This window comes from Thalassophryne amazonica, chromosome 5, assembly GCF_902500255.1.
Source record: "Thalassophryne amazonica chromosome 5, fThaAma1.1, whole genome shotgun sequence".
Lineage (NCBI taxonomy): Eukaryota > Metazoa > Chordata > Actinopteri > Batrachoidiformes > Batrachoididae > Thalassophryne > Thalassophryne amazonica.
Window position 1 is genome coordinate 85,304,085 of NC_047107.1, and position 17,867 is coordinate 85,321,951.

General features: G+C 47.1%; 1 protein-coding gene across 1 annotated transcript in view; it reads left to right on the plus strand.

Annotated features, from left to right (window-relative positions):
• Positions 1-13,793: 13,793 nt before the first annotated feature.
• snx18a (sorting nexin 18a) overlaps positions 13,794-17,867 on the plus strand; it is a 32,392-nt gene continuing 28,318 nt past the window's right edge. Inside the window, exon 1 of the mRNA XM_034170759.1 lies at positions 13,794-15,638. Within this exon, the coding sequence (XP_034026650.1) occupies positions 14,192-15,638 (1,447 nt within the window). The 5' untranslated portion in view covers positions 13,794-14,191. The remainder of the gene's footprint in view (positions 15,639-17,867) is intronic.

Here is a 17,867-nt window from a genome sequence, read left to right on the forward strand (position 1 = left end):
AGACCCGGTACTGCTGGCAGAGAACAGAGATAGTCCAGATGAGTGTGAGGTTGCACACTCAGTAATCCCACAGTCTGTATTCAGTAAAGGAGGGAGAACCTCCACCTCCAATCACACACTCGTGCAGCTCCTGTCTAACCACTTATCTGGTTGGAGTGTGAAGCGAAGCCGTCGCTGATCACACCAAACGCCAATCCCACAGATAAGGACACACCACAGGATAACGGCTGCAAGAGAAGTTCAGATTATTACTCAATGTTTCGAGTCAGCAGAGAAAATACCTGATTGGTAGCTGATTTCTCGACGGGGAGGTGGAGTTGCAGTCCGGCCTTTATGGTGGTGGTGATGAGTAGTGGATGAGTGACAAATGGTACGGATGATGAGTGACAGCTGTCACTCCTGGTCGCTCCGACGCCCTCTCGTGCTTGAAGCCCGCACTTCAAGCAGGGCGCCATCTTGTGGTGGTGGGCCAGCAGTACCTCATCTTCAGTGGCCCACACAACAGGACCCCACCCTCAACGGGCGCCTCCTGGCGCCCGACCAGGCTTGTCCGGGTGACGGGTGTAGAAGTCGGCCAGGAGGGCCGGGTCCAGGATGAAGCTCCTCTTCACCCAGGAGCGCTCTTCGGGGCCATAACCCTCCCAGTCCACCAGATACTGGAACCCCCGGCCCTTTCGACGGACGTCCAGGAGCCGGCGTACCGTCCACGCGGGCTCCCCGTCAATGATCCGGGCAGGAGGCGGCGCTGGTCCCGGGGCACACAGTGGTGAGGTATGGCAGGGCTTGAGTCTTGACACATGAAACACGGGGTGTATCCGCAGTGAAGCTGAAGCTGCCAGCCGGACTAAGGACTTTGAGTATTGGAAATGGTCCGATGTACCTGTCCTTAAGTTTCTGGGATTCCACCTGCAGGGGGATGTCCTTAGTGGATAGCCAAACCTCCTGCCCGGGCTGGTATGCAGGGGCCGGGGAACGCCAGGGGCCAGAACCGGTGCAGTCGAGAACCGGAGTTTCAACTCCCTAAATGCGGCTTCGCACCGATCCGACCAGGTGAAGGGGACTTTTGTGGAGGTCAGGGCTGTCAGGGGGCTAACTACCTGACTGTAGCCCTTGATGAACCACCGGTAGAAATTTGCAAAACCGAGGAACTGTTGTAGTTTCCTACGGTTCGTTGGTTGGGGCCAATCTCTCACCGCCGCAACCTTGGCCGGATCAGGGGCGACGGAGTTGGAGGAGATGATGAACCCCAAGAAGGACAAAGAAGTGCAGTGGAACTCACACTTCTCGCCCTTCACAAACAGCTGGTTCTCGAACAACCGCTGTAGGACCTGACGTACATGCTTGACATGGGTCTCAGGATCCGGAGAAAAGATGAGTATATCGTCTAGATATACGAAGACAAACCGATGCAGGAAGTCCCGCAAGACGTCATTAACCAATGCTTGGAACGTCGCGGGCGCATTGGTGAGGCCGAACGGCATGACCGGGTACTCAAAGTGACCTAACGGGGTGTTAAATGCCGTCTTCCACTCGTCTCCCTCCCGGATCCGAACCAGGTGATAAGCATTCCTAAGATCCAATTTCGTGAAAATTTGGGCTCCATGCAGGGGCGTGAACACTGAATCCAACAGAGGTAACGGGTATTGGTTGCGAACCGTGATCTCGTTCAGCCTTCTGTAATCAATGCATGGACGGAGTCCGCCGTCCTTCTTGGCCACAAAAAAGAAACCAGCACCCATCGGGGAGGTGGAGTTCCGGATCAACCCGGCAGCTAACGAGTCCCGGATGTAGGTCTCCATTGATTCGCGTTCCGGACGTGAGAGGTTGTACAGCCTGCTGGACGGGTACTCAGCGCCCGGTATCAAATCAATGGCACAATCGTACGGACGGTGCGGGGGCAGCGTGAGTGCCAGATCCTTGCTGAAGACGTCAGCAAGGTCGTGGTACTCAGCTGGCACCGCCGCCAGATTGGGGGGGACTAAAACCTCCTCCTTAGCTGTCACACCGGGTGGAACCGAGGATCCTAAACACTCCCGGTGGCAGGTTTCGCTCCACTGAACCACAACCCCAGACGGCCAATCAATCCGGGGATTGTGTTTTAATACCCATGGAAAACCCAAAATCACTCGGGAGGTAGAAGGTGTTACATAAAACACAATCTCCTCCCTGTGATTCCCAGACACCACCAATGTCACTGGCTGTGTCTGGTGTGTGATTAGTGGAAGAAGGGTGCCATCTAGCGCCCGCACCGACAATGGTGACGGTAAGGCCACTAGAGGGAGCCCAACCTCATTTGCCCATCTGCTATCCAGCACATTCCCCTCCGACCCCGTGTCCACCAGTGCTGGGGCGTGAAGGGTTAGATCCCCACTCAGGATCGTGACTGGGATTCGTGCAGATCGTCGGGGTTTCCCCACGTGGGTGTTGTGACCCACCCTTAGCCCAGTCTCTAAGGACGAGTGCTGTTGTTTTGACCGTTTGGGGCATTCTCTCTGTATGTGCTCGGGAGAGCTGCAGAGAAAACACTCTCCACGGATCAGCCTCCTTTGTCTCTGATCTGATCGTTTTTTGGCCCTGCTCGTTTCCATAGCAACATCAGCAGGGGGAGCTGTTGTCACGTGGAGAGCCCTGGCAGTGGAGCGTGAGGAAGTTTCGGACCCGGGAGGAAGAGGGACGGCCTGTGCCGGGCCACGCCCCTCATCTCGTTCCCGTCGGTGTTCCGTTAATCGGTTGTCTAACCGTATAACCAGGTCGATAAGCCCATCTAAATCCCGCGGCTCGTCCTTCGCCACCAGGTGCTCCTTAAGGACCAGAGACAGTCCGTTTACAAAGGCGGCGCGGAGCGCAACAGCATTCCAGCCAGCTCGCGCTGCCGCGATGCGGAAGTCGACTGCATACTTCGCTGCGCTTCGACGCCCCTGCCGTATCGACAGCAGCACACTTGAAACGGTCTCGCCTCTATGAGGGTGGTCGAACACCTGTCGGAACTCCCTCACAAACTCAGTATAAACCGTTAGGAGCCGTGAATTCTGCTCCCAAAGCGCCGTAGCCCAGGCGCGTGCCTCTCCTCTAAGCAAATTGATCACATAAGCCACCCGGCTAGCGTCTGCTGCGTACATGACGGGACGCTGTGAAAAGACGAGCGAGCACTGCATCAAGAAGTCCGCGCACGTCTCCACACAGCCTCCGTACGGCTCCGGAGGGCTTATGTATGCTTCAGGGGAAGGTGGGGGGGTTCGTTGAACGACCAGCGGAATGTCTGTTTTTGGCACACGGTCAGCAGGAGGAGGTGCTGCAGCAGTGCCCTGAGCACGCACTTCCACCTGGGCGGTGAAAGCCTCCATCCTACGATTGAGAACACTGCTCTGCTCGGTAATTAAGTCCAACCGAGCGGTAAAGGCGGTTAAGATGTGCTGCAGCTCACCCAACATGCCTCCTGCTGGCGCCTGTGCACCTCGCTCTCCCATTGGCTGTTCAAGCGATGGTTGACGCCCCTCGGGATCCATGACGCTGGCCGAGAAATCCTGTTGTGAAAGTGTCGTGACACGGACCCACAACAGGGGGCGTTAATGAACGGACAATGGATAAGCCAAAAAGTAACAATTTAATGTTGTGAATCACACAACGACGTACAGACAATAACAATATAGTGACTGTCAATCATACACCAGGTGACGTGTGGGCAGGCTCGACGATAGAAGACGCCTGGCGAGAGAGAAGCCGGATCCACACAGCTTCCACCACCAACGGAGCTGAAGAACACCGGAGCCGCCAAGCCCTGCGCCCCAGGTGGCCGCTGACTTCAGCAGTCAGACCCGGTACTGCTGGCAGAGAACAGAGACAGTCCAGATGAGTGTGAGGTCGCACACTCAGTAATCCCACAGTCTGTATTCAGTAAAGGAGGGAGAACCTCCACCTCCAATCACACACTCGTGCAGCTCCTGTCTAACCACTTATCTGGTTGGAGTGTGAAGTGAAGCCGTCGCTGATCACACCAAACGCCAATCCCACAGATAAGGACGAACACCACAGGATAACGGCTGCAAGAGAAGTTTAGATTATTACTCAACATTTCGAGTCAGCAGAGAAAATACCTGATTGGTAGCTGATTTCTCGGCGGGGAGGTGGAGTTGCAGTCCGGCCTTTATGGTGGTGGTGATGAGTAGTGGATGAGTGACAGCTGGTACGGATGATGAGTGACAGCTGTCACTCCTGGTCGCTCCGACGCCCTCTCGTGCTTGAAGCCTGCACTTCAAGCAGGGCGCCATCTTGTGGTGGTGGGCCAGCAGTACCTCCTCTTCAGTGGCCCACACAACAGTTGGGTGTTTGGATAACCCAGCATTCAACCACTTCCTCCAGAACTTGGAGGGAGCATGGTTGGAAAAATATAATTAGATTTTTTTATAACCCCCAAAAATAACAGCCAGATATGTATCCAGAGTACAGCCCTGTTGGAGGGACTGTGGAGATATCAAATATGAACCATGCTCATGTTTCTTGGTTATGCCCTAAACTTGTATTATTTTGGGAAAATATCCATTCACTAATTACAAACATTTTAGGCTATGCGATCCCTAAAACCGTCATGTTTTTGTATTTTGGTTATATTGGTAGAAATGTAGAATGACATGATAAATACTTATTGAAAATATTACTAATAGCCTGTAAAAAGGCTTACTAGAAAGTGGTGTAGAGTAGAACCTCCTAACATAGAAGAATGGATACAAATTGTAAAAGGTATTGTTGATATGGAGATTCTGACCCACAGACTGAGAACCCAAGAAGACCTTTGGAGAGAGAAAGTGGAAAAGTGGACACTTTTTATTTCAACATCACACCAGCAAGAATAACTGTTGATTGTTATCCTCAAAATTGTATTATTGTTTTGCTTATAGTACCCCGAATGTTCCCAACTTATGTTTTGTTTGTATAAAAAGATAAACTATAATAAAGTATCAAAAAAAAAAGAAAATTAATGATGACAGCATACATACAATATAACTTAACTATAACTACACCTTAACTAAAGTGACATGAAATATACAATGACATGGTTAAAATTCATCTCTATTACCTGTGCGTAGAATGGGTAACTCAGATAAGTTTTAATAAATTTGCAAAAAAGAAAAAAAAAAAATTCATGTTGTCATTATGGGGTTTTGTGAGTAGAATTTTTTGGGGAAAAATTTATTCACCCCATTTTGGAATAAGGCTGTAACATAACAAAATGTGATTACTTTCTGGATGCACTGTACTTATTTCCTGTTTACACAACTTCTGTCTTTTACAGCCAAACACCAACACTCCATCTCGTATTTTGACCCCAACATAGACATGCAGTTCCTTGACTGGCCACTTGAGGCTGGCTTCAAAACAGAGCACATTCCCATCAAAGCCCATTTTAAAATGTCCAACTTTAGAGCAGAAATAAACATGTTTACAAACTGGTGCAAAAAAAACCCAACAAAAAAACAACAACAAAAAAAAAAACAGTTTTGGTCTCTATAGATAGTTTCCACTTCCATGACAACTGTATGGGGCAGGGAGGGGGGTGTTTTTTAACTTCTTAGTTTAAGACATTTTAATCCACAAAAAAATCTGTATAATAGTAGGTACGGTTGGTTTGAGTGACGGGGCTGAGCCCCTGCTCCAGCTACCAGTCTTTGTGTCTGCGTATTTATGGACAGTTGTGTGGTACAGACAGCTTCTTTTATGTGCCTTCACAAAGTCTGCCAGTATTGACTGCAATAAACCAGCTTTTTACCTACCGTCATTGTAGTTCACTGCATTTGGGTCTTATTTCAAACCGTTACATGGTATAACCAAGTGGGTTATACTGGAGAAAGTATATTGTATACTGGACAAAGCCTGTGTGACGTCACCCATAGCCAGTGGTGGGCACACTTCCGATAATCCGATAACAGATAATTATTGAAGATAATGTTTTCATTATCGGATTATCTTTTCAGATAACTTTAAAAACCATTATCGGACTAATTATCTTCCAATGAATTGTCATCCGATAACTTTTAGACCGATAACGTAGCAAACGAAGCTGAACAGCAGCAAGCATTTTTAAAATTTAAAATCAGTTGAGACTTACCTGTTAAAAGTTTCTTAAAATATGTATTGTTCTATCCTCTGCAAACAGATGCGAGCTAGTTTCAGGAGAAACCATGCTATCCTCTGCAGACAAAGAAGAACTAGTGACCAAAAAAAAAAAAAAAAAAAAAATAATTTCCTTTAACACCATACTGATACACTGGCAATATCACCCAAGTCATCCAGAGGCATACATTTTTAAGTTATGGTTCAAATTTTAACCAAACTAATTTTGGACAAGTTATTTTAAATTACTGTCATGCCTGAAGTTTTATAAAGTGAAAACATCAGATATATGTTTTAGTTTTAAAGTAATGTGCTACTTTTTAAGGTTTTGTGAGCACATGCTGTGCCCAGCAGTGTATTATGGGTAATCTCAGTACATTCACGCCAGGACAAATGCATTTCAGACACTCTGTTCAGGCTCCACGGACAGCAGCATTAAACTCTAGTGCCTAAAACTCTCGTGAATATATTCTCTGGGTTTATAGACATTATTATTGTATTTGCGTTTGTTAAATTCCACGCATCTTAAATGTAGCAGAAACGGATTATCTGGAATTTTGTTTTGGCATGTTTCAAGGCCTCTACTGTCATCTACTGGCCAGTAGTGTTCATGGCAGTATTTGCCCTAAGTACTAAGCGTCTGGGCATCAGTAGATGGCAGTGTTCTATTTATTTTGACCCCGGTTATATCAGATGGTTGTCAAATCAACTTTTTGGCTTTGCAAATGGATGTTTTTTTTTTTGTTTGTTTTTTTACAAATTAAGTTTAAAAACAAAACAACAACAACAACAACAAAAAACATTACAAGACAGCTCTGCGGTGTTTGCACAGGCACAGTGCGAGAGGTTGGATGCTTGTAGCTCTTCAGCAGCCAGACCAGAATAATATCAAACAGGTTTGATTTTCATTCGACCATACGATCGGCGGGTGGTCAGGAGATCAGGAGGTGGTCGTGAGATGTTAAAAGCAGCTTGTTACTCCATGTACACTACACGATGCAGGACGCGCGATTAACCTGAAACTCGGTCCAAAAATTTCTCACACAAATGAAAAATCATCTGAAAAAGTGCCAAAACTCGCACAGTGTAAAGTGTCAAGACAATATTGACAAGACAATATATCATAAAACGTGTGCAGGGCACTTCCAGGGCTCCGTAAAAATGCCTGTTTTTACAAATAAAAAAATGGAATATTTTACAAAAGCACATGTATCTGTAAACACCAACACACGACACATTAACATGTTGGTTTACATGATGAATGACTGAACCAATCAGTGTTTAGCAAAGGCACATTTACCCAGAATCCTTTGCGATCTGTCTGTTTTTGTTACAAAACCTCAGAATTAGTGCATTATTCAACATTAAAAGATATATGTTATATTTTAACTTTGTACAAATGATAGAATTGACATTAATGGAGTTATTCTATCAGTATTCACACAAAACCATAAGCCAGGATGCCTTTATTTTTCAAGACCTCCGCCTGACCGGAGCATCGTGACTGGTAGAGAGTTAGGCTTTGTGGGTGTTCTCAGGGTGCTGTAGGTGTGTGGCTTCCAAAAGGGGGTAAAAGGTGTTCAAACATAGAAGTGCTGACTCATTATTTGGGTCTTATTTCGCTTTTTATGCTTCCAAAAGTGATCGTGGTGTTAAAACTCAAATTCAGCTTGTTAGCAGTTACAAATGTATCAGAGACAATACTGGAATTTATCGGTTATCTGTAACTTCCGATACATTTTTGGGTGGTTCATCGGTTTATCTTTATCAAAGATAACTTTTCAGTTATCTGATTATCTGTTATCAAAGTTAATTTTTTGGTTATCTGTGCCCACCACTGCCCATAGGTCTTCTTTAGAGACCAGAACAGTGATGAAGTCATTATTGTATAAAGCGGTGACCTGCAGGTGGCTCAGTGTTTGACAAAAGAAGCCTGAACATGCCCTCTCTCCAAATCCAAATCAGCTATGCTAACAGGCTAACTGCAGTTCAGGTGTTTATTAAATCATATTTTTGGGGAGTGGGTGGTGGTTTTTCTAACAATTTGCTTTGGTGTGGACATTAAAAGTTATGAGCTGCTTATTTTCTTAGTAATCGTGCATTAATGGGGCTTAACAGAGCAGACTGATAGCTGTTAAACTAACTAACTAAGTAACTAAGCTAACACCATTAGCATACAACCTAAAGTAAGATGAGAATTTCACTCAGCACGAATATTGCAGCAGAGACGTCTTAGATGATCTCCCAGGATGTTTCACCACACAAGCCATATTATTCCAGATGTTTGTCATAAAATGCTCTAAACAAAACAGACACAACCCTCCACAACAAAAGTTGTTTCCTGAATGTTTATGTTGGATTAGTCCATGACAGTTATTTTGTAATATTAGATATGACCATATATATTTTTGGTCCCACCACAAGAAAGATGAGACATGCACATCTACTTTTGAAAACCAGAGCTGTGCGGTGGGTGAACATTTCGTGTTGATAATTAGTCCAGTTGCCAAAATGTTGACCCATCCATCCATCCATTTCCATCCATTTTCTTCCGCTTTATCCGGAGTCGGGTCGCGGGGCAGCAGCTCAAGCAAAGCCGCCCAGACCTCCCGACCCACACACACCTCCCCAGTGCACGCTGAAGGTCCTGATTTGACGAAGCCAACAGAACCACATCGTCCACAAACAGCAGAGGCGAGATTCTGTGGTTCCCAAACCAGACCCCCTCTACACCCTGGCTGCGCCTAGAAATTCTGTCCATAAAAATAATGAACAGAACCGGTGACAAAGGGCAGCCCTGGCGGAGGCCAACGTGCACTGGAAACAGGTTTGACTTACTACTGGCAATGCGAACCAAGCTCCTGCTGCGGTCGTACAGGGACCGGATAGCCCTTAGCAAAGGACCCCGGACCCCGTACTCCTGGAGCACCCCCCCACGCCTTCTCCAGATCCACAAAACACATGTGGACTGGTTGGGCGAACTCCCATGAACCCTTGAGCTGGTCCAGTGTGCCGCGACCAGGACGAAAACCACACTGCTCCTCCTGAATCCGAGGTTCGACCATCGATCGAATTCTGCTCTCCAGAACTCTGGAATAGACCTTACCGGGGAGGCTGAGGAGTGTGATCCCCCTATACTTGGAACACACCCTCCGGTCCCCCTTCTTAAACAGAGGGACCACCACCCCAGTCTGCCAATCCAGAGGCACTGTCCCCGATCACCACGCGATGTTGCAGAGGCGTGTCAGCCAAGACAGTCCCACAACATCCAGATACTTAATGTACTCAGGATGGATTTCATCCACCCCAGGAGCCTTGCCACCGAGGAGCTTTCTAACCACCTCGGTGACTTCGGCCTGGGTAATGGATGAGTCCGCCTCTGAGTCCCCAGTCTCTGCTTCCTCTTCGGAAGATGTGACGATGGGATTGAGGAGATCCTCGAAATATTCCTTCCACCGCCCGACAACATCCCCAGTCAGGGTCAACAGCTCCCCACCTGCACCGTAAACAGTGCTGGTGGAGAGCTGCTTCCGCCTCTTGAGGCGTCGGACGGTTTGCCAGAATCTCTTCGAGGCCGACCGATAGTCCTCCTCCATGGCCTCCCCGAACTCCTCCCAGACCCGAGTTTTTGCCTCTGCGACTGCACGGGCTGCGGCACGCTTGGCCTGCCGGTAGCTGTCAGCTGCCTCTGGGGTCCTACCTACCAACAAAGATAAGTAGGACTCCTTCTTCAGCTTGACGGCATCCCTTACTTCCGGCGTCCACCACCGGGTTCGCGGATTGACGCCGCGACAGGCACCAGAGACCTTGCGACCACAGCTACGAGTGGCCGCATCGACAATGGAGGTGGAGAACATGGTCCACTTGGACTCCATGTCTCCAACCTCCCCCGGGATCTGGGAGAAGCCCTCCCGGAGGTGGGAGTTGAAGACCGCGCTGACAGAGGGTTCCGCCAGTTGTTCCCAGGAGACCCTCACGATACATTTGGGCCTGCCAGGTCTGACTGGCTTCCTCCCCTCCCAGTGGATCCAACTCACCACCAGGTGGTGATCGGTCGACAGCTCTGCCCCTCTCTTCACTTGAGTGTCCGAGACACGTGGCCGAAGGTCAGATGATACAACTACAAAGTCGATCATCGACCTCCAGCTCAGGGTGTCCTGGTGCCACGTGCACTTATGGACACCCTTGTGCTCGAACATGGTGTTTGTGATGGACAAACTGTGACTAGCACAGAAGTCTAACAACTGAACACCACTCGGGTTCAGATCGGGGAGGCCGTGCTTCCCAATCACCCCCCTCCAGGTCTCACTGTCGCCGTCCACGTGGGCATTGAAATCCCCCAGGAGAACAATGGAGTCCCCAGTCGGAGCGCTATCTAGTATTCCTCCCAGGGACTCCAAGAAGGACGGGTACTCTGCACTGCCGCTCGGCCCGTAGGCCGAGACAACAGTGAGAGACCTGTCCCCGACCCGAAGGCGTAGGGACGCGACCCTCTCGTTCACTGGAGTGAACTCCAACACATGGCGACTGAGCTGGGGAGCAATAAACAATGCGACCCCAGCTCTCCGCCTCTCCCCATGGGCAACGCCAGAAAAATGAAGCGTCCAGCTCCTCTCCAGGAGTTGGGTACCAGAGCCCAAGCTGTGCGTGGAGGTGAGCCCGACTATCTCTAGTCGGTATTTCTCAACCTCCCGCACAAGCTCAGGCTCCTTCCCCCCCAGCGAGGTGACATTCCATGTCCCAACAGCCAGGGGCTGTGAGCATGGACTGGGCCGCTGGGCCACCTGCCCTTGACCGCCACCCAATCCTCTCTGCACCCGACCCCCATGGCCCCCTCTGCAGGTGGTGAACCCACAGGAGGGCGAGCCCACGTCGCTCTTTTGGGCTGAGTCCGTCCAGGTCCGATGGGCTAAAGCGTGACCACCAGGCGCTCGCGCGTGAGCCCCAACCCCAGGCCTGGCTCCAGGGTGGGGCCCCGGCTTCGCCATACCGAGCGACGTCTCGGTCCTTGATTTTTTACTGGTCATGGAGGTTCTGAACTGCCCTTAGTCTGACCCATCACGTAGGACCTGTTTGCCTTGGGAGACCCTACAAGGGGCACAAAGCCCCCGACAACATAGCTCCTACGATCATCCGGGTACGCAAACTCCCCCACCACGATAAGGTGGCAGCTAGAGGGGGAGCAAAATGTTGACCCTGCAATGTTAATTACTCTAAAAAAAGTTTTTTTTTTTTTAAATGTGTATAGTTAGGAGAGCTGAATTAGCTTGGTTGCTACCTGTGCAACTTTGAGCATTTCTTGGAATTCAAGATGGCTGTCACCCTCTTGGATTTTGGCCAGTTTTCCAACTTTTGATCTCAATGACCTAGAATGTTATGCAATGCCTATTTTTATGGATGTTTGAGAACAGGGAATCCATTTCTGGAATAATGATTTGGATACAAGGTCAAGGTCAAAATGAAGGTCAAAAATCAAAGATCAAAATAACACACTTGAATGTAAATTCACTGTCAGGGTTGGCAAACCGACTAAATCCACAACAGTAAAGTATTATCATATAGAAGTAAAAATTGTTTTAAAACCAAATCAATATAATTGATATTGTGAGACTGGAGAGAACAAATAATTAATTTCATTTATATAGTGCCAAATCAACAAAGCTGCCTCAAGGCACTTCACACAAGTAAGGTGTAACCTTATCAACCCCTAGAGCAAACACACAGTGATAAGGACAAAAACTCCACAAATATTTAAAAAAAAAAAAAAAAAATGGTCCCTTTACATAATTGTTGCTATACTATATAATATAGCAGCTACAATGTCTAGCTACTGGATCAAAATGATTTAAATGGGTCATACACACCTTTTCAGCAATGTAGGTCACCAGATGTGTCAAAAGCCAACAAAGTTTGCGGCCAAAAAATACCCCACACTGAGCTCTTACCTCACCTCTAAAGAAACTAATATCTCAAACTGCAATTTTAGTACTTTTAAGATACAACCTAATCATATTTAATTGAAAAAAGTAAAAATCCACCTTCCACAGCTTCTTGGTGACATTAGATATGACAAGATCAAGCATTTGTGTGTGTTGCGCCAAAGAATGTTGACTTATAATGATGTACGTATTAACACACTGTTAGATACTGAAGTGCTCATGTCAGCATAACAAAAGACTTGTAGTTGCTTTAATTTTTTAAAATCACAAATGTGTTTCCACAGTTCATACTCACTCATACTTTTCAGCATTCTGTTATTATTATTATTATTATTCATTGCATCCATAACACTATAGAACTACCTTGAGTCCTGGATGGCAACCACCGAGGCAAATAACTAAAATGAAGCTGTCTCAATAATTTTGAAGCAAATTTCCAGTTCAGCGTCTGGTCAGTGGCCCAAATCATGACACTGCGATTTACTGTCATCTGCTGGCTGTTAAATGTATCAAAACGAGTGCTAGCTGACTCAAGATATCAATAATAAATTAAGTACTTTTTCTGTATAGTAGATTTTGGTCACTAATTTTTTTGTCACACAAGGTGACAAAAAATTACACTAACTGAAAACTGGAAGCATGGAAGAAATATTGTTGTCCGTCTGTTTTGGGAGTAACAACATAGTCACCACATATCCGATGGACTGATACTGCGTTCAATACATGTCGTAAAATAGGAATTTACGAGCTTCAACTCAGGACACACACACACACACACACACACACACACACACACACACACACACACACACACACACACACACACACACACACACACACACACACACACACACACACACACACACACACACACACACACACACACACACACACACGGCCGGCCAGATTGCAGGGGAGTTTTTTGGCTTGGAAATTCGGACTGCAATTTAGTGTTCCGATTTATCCGATTTGGCGTTATAAGAACTACAGCCATAATGACTGTTATGCAAGCTGTTTTTCGAATATTCCAGTTTATCAAGTGGGCGCACGCTTTTTGGAACTCTAAGTTTACATCATGGGTTTCCGAGTTTACTTGAATGCAGCATCAGACCGACCGGACATAACGTGGCGACCATGTTACTACACCCATATAAGTCTCCTCTGTATAGCAATAAACTCTGAAAACCCAAGTTTGCAACGTCTGAGTTTCGAACACTGCGCGTTCACTTTAACCTAGCAGTTCACATCAACTCGGATCAACACTATGAATGCCTGCAGTAACATATTTGTGCTTTGTTGCTGTCTTTACAAGGAACACATACATTAATTATTACAGGTGCTTGCTGTGCGAAAGCATTCTTGGGTCTCTTTTTACTGTGTGCCGCGGGCATCACGTATGAAAAACAGGGCTTATTCTGGCTCATCGTGGCAGTGCCAAAATGCTGCAACTGTTGTGGCGGAGCAGATTCCCAAGGGTGTGAAAATTGCAGGAAGGCAAAAAAAAAACAAAAAAAAAAGGATTTGGAGATATCTTAAGGTGAAGCCATGAAAATCACTGTAGCAAAGTGCGCCACTTCCGGCTTTGCTTCCTTCATCAGCCGCTTGTTTGGCACAGGACAGACTATAAATAGAAAAATCGATTAATTTGGGAGTTAAGAGGGTGGTTATTTTCCGGTCCAGTAGGTGGCAGTAATGCACCACAAGGTTGTTTCCGCCAATACACCGAACCAACCACGATGTGAGTGTAGCAAGATGGCCGCCTGCTTTAGCCTCTAGTGGGCGGGGCGCCATCTGTTTTCTTCGGTAGCTCGGCGCTCGCTTCTCCTGCAGTGCTTCAAAAGGTCGACACTGTGTCGAGGGGTGAGCTTCGAGCGAAACGTCAACCGTCGTCCGACAGATTGCAGCATTTCGTAACTCCGCCTTCGATTATTCACACTGCTCGGCGCGCCGGTGCTGCTGTCCGCGTGACAGACGCGTCCTGATGTAAAGCTGCTGTCGACGCACGTCCACACGCACGACAACCTCTGCGCTAACAGCACCAACTCAGGACGGCGCTGGAAGATCTCAAAAGCGGACTTTCTCACGCGGCGCGCCTCCGTAAGTTCCCCCCCGGAGTTTGGGCTGCTCTCCTCGTGCGGTGAGTGATGGCGCTGAGAGCCAGGGCGCTGTACGACTTCACCTCCGAAAATCCCGGGGAATTGTCAGTGAGGGAGAACGAAATTTTAACTTTGTACAGCGAGCAGGACATCCAAGGATGGTTGGAAGGAGCGAACAGCCAAGGGGAGAAAGGACTGTTCCCCGCGTCCTATGTGGAGATCCTCAGAGGAGACAACACCTGCAGCCCAGCTGGAGGCTTCGAACGCCCCTCAGATAACTCCACTGTAGTGGACAACTACTACAAGTCGTCACCGCCTGATCTTTCTGTGCCACCTTCTGCACAGCAGCAGCACACTTATCAGCAGATCAGTCCAGGGAGTGATGATGACTGGGATGATGACTGGGATGACAGCTCCACGGTTGCCGATGAGCCTAGATCTGGAGTTGGGAGACACCGCGATTTTGATGGAAATGGTGCGTCCACTTACCGATTGTCAACCTCCTCGATGATGAGAGGAGGCAATGCACAGCATGCAAAGAGCTCAGCCACAGTCAGTAGAAACCTCAATAGGTTTTCAACCTTTGTGAAGTCTGGAGGAGAAGCTTTTGTTCTCGGGGAAGCTTCCGGCTTTGTGAAGGATGGGGATAAGCTTTGCGTGGTGATGGGTCAGTATGGTCCAGAGTGGCAGGAGAACCCATACCCCTTCACTTGTACTATTGATGACCCCACTAAACTGACTAAATTCAAAGGTATGAAAAGCTACATCTCCTACAAACTGACTCCCACCAACACTCAGAACCCGGTAAACAGGCGGTATAAGCACTTTGACTGGCTGTACGCTCGCCTGGTGGAAAAGTTCCCTGTCATCTCTGTGCCCCACATCCCAGAAAAACAGGCCACCGGGCGTTTTGAGGAGGACTTCATCTCCAAGAGGAGGAAAGGTCTTATATGGTGGATGAACCACATGACCAGCCACCCCGTCCTGGCCAGGTGTGACGTCTTCCAGCACTTTTTGACCTGCAACAGCACAGACGAGAAGGCCTGGAAGCAAGGCAAGAGGAAAGCCGAGAGGGACGAGATGGTCGGGGCCAACTTTTTCCTCACTATCAGTACCCCGGCAGCTCCTCTAGACTTTCAGGAGGTTGAGAGTAAAATAGACGGATTCAAGACTTTCAGTAAAAGAATGGACGATGGTGTCTTGCAGCTCCATGCCACCATCAGTGAGTTTGCTCGCAAGCAGATAAGTGGTTTTAAGAAGGAGTACCAGAAAGTGGGGTTTTCCTTCAAGGTCCTCAGTCAAGCTTTTGAGATGGACCAGCAAGTGTACTCTGGAGCACTCAACCAGGCGATCTCCTTCACTGGGGAGGCGTATGAAGCCATCGGAGAGTGTTTTGCTGAACAGCCCAGCAAGGATCTTGATCCAGTCCTGGATTTGCTTGCTCTTTACCAGGGCCACTTGGCAAACTACCCAGATATTATCCATGTCCAGAAAGGTAAAGCACAACTTTTCTCTGATTTGTTTGTATAAGGTTGCATTATCAGGAGCCTCCTAGCAGGACATTGTTCTGTTTGTCTTTTAATGAGACACCAGATTTGGATTATTGTCTGGAGTAATCCTTCTGTTTAAGGATGTAGCTGCAGGCCTAAACATGTTCCTATGCAACTCTTCAATCTAGCTGATAATTACCATTAGATTCTATTAACCAGCAGTTTAGAGGCATGTTTCAGAAGCATAGTTATGCTCTGCTTCACCTCAAATACACAAACTATTTTGTATGGATGCCACTAATGGGTACGCTTCTGACCAGCCACTTAGGCACTAGGGGAGCTACGACCACTACCTTTGCACCCCCCCCCCCCCCCCCCCCAAGGACTAAACCAAACCAACTTTTTTAGGTTCCTTAGATGACCCAAAACACAACCAGGATGTTCCCAAAAATAAAAACTGGCCTCAAGTCAGTTATCCAAGATGGCTGCCAAAATAGGGTTTTTTCACTAAAACACCTTTAAACAACATATAAACAACTTAAATATCACAGAGATTCAATGATAAGGGTCTATTGGCAGCCATTTTGGACGCCATTTTGAATCTTAAACCCATGAATGAATTTAGTTTAGGCCCAAATGAGTTTGCTGTGACCTGCAATGGTCTTCCCATTGAATCTATGTGATATTTAAGCTGTTTATATGTTTTTTTTTTAAAGGTGTTTTAGTGAAAAACCCTATTTTGGTGGCCATCTTGGATGCCAACTCGGATAACTGGCTTGACTCCAGTTTTTATTTTTGGGAACATCCTGATTGTGTTTTGGGGTCATTTAAGGAACCTAAAAAAGTTGGTTTGGTTTAGTCCTGGGGGGTGCAAAGGTAGTGGTCGTAGCTCCCCTAGTATTCTCTTCTTATTTGAAAGGCTGAAGAGGAGAAACATTAGTGCTTTCATCCAGCTAACAAGCGCCATATGTGTAAAGATAGATATGAAGTAGTTATGACAATCAGTGTTGTTTTTATTATTATTATTATTAACTATTACAGCACAGAAACCAGATTTTGAGCCACGTCCTTCAATCTCATTTGAATTTAATATTGAAAAGCCCATTTGGTGTACATTTGGCATTATATCTCAATCAAAAGTGCCCCAATCACTCTCATTTGTGACAATGAGGTGCAAACTGGCACTCTCAATGAATAGAATAAGTTTGACCCGCATCTGATCCGTATAGCGGCTTTAGCAGATATTTGATATTAACATTGAAAAGCCACTTCTAACAGGACTTTGACCTTGAAAATTTTTTCCAAGGTAAAAAGTTGTGGAATTGGAAACTAGTGCTCTACAAGTGTGGTGCTCTAGTTATAGCTGTGGTCACGTTACAAAACAAATATGCAGTATGTTTCTATTGGAAATTAGTTTACCTTCCTTTGTGCCAGTTCGTCTAGCCTTTGGCACTCATAGGACTGACGTATTTAAAGTTTCCAGAACAGTGGATTTCTTATTGTAATGGTCTCAAAGTCTAGAGTATTGGAACTGGTATGTTGATCACTGTTACAGCAAGAGTTACACTTCATGAAGCTGATTGTACATAAATGAAACCCCACCCCTGCCATTTCTTCATGTAATGTGGAGTTGCATCAGGAAGGGCATGTGGTGTAAAATTTGTGCCAATTCAACATGCAGATTCACCTCAGATCTGCTGTGGCGACCTAGAGTGAAAACAAGGGAGCAGCCGTTTGTTTTCAAGTACTTTTGCAAAAACTCAGTGTTTTGGTAATCTGGCATTGTCCTACATGAACAATGATTGTCCTCATTGTGTGACACAATATCACTCTCACGAGAGGCAACTTAGAGGCACAGCAAGGCTCCATATTAACTTCCACTGGTTGAGCTGGTGTGCGAGCACATAATTTAGGGCCCTTCATACATAACACGATTGAAGTCGACTAACACACAAAGGAGGCCATTCGTGAAAAATCTGAGCCGCTTCAAACGCCTCGTACATCTGTCGCTACAACCATTCGCGCACACAAGTGGCCAAAAGACAGCGAATGGCCCTGCGTGTGCTTATTCGATCCCCCTCTCAGCAGGTGTCGGCCAATTTCCAGGTGTCACACACGAACATCCAACACCGTTCGCTGCACACTTAGAAAAGGCGGGGCTATTTGTGCACCTGGTACAATAGTAGACAGCAGTCGATCACATTCGACCTGTCTGTGAAAACTGTTAAAGTGCA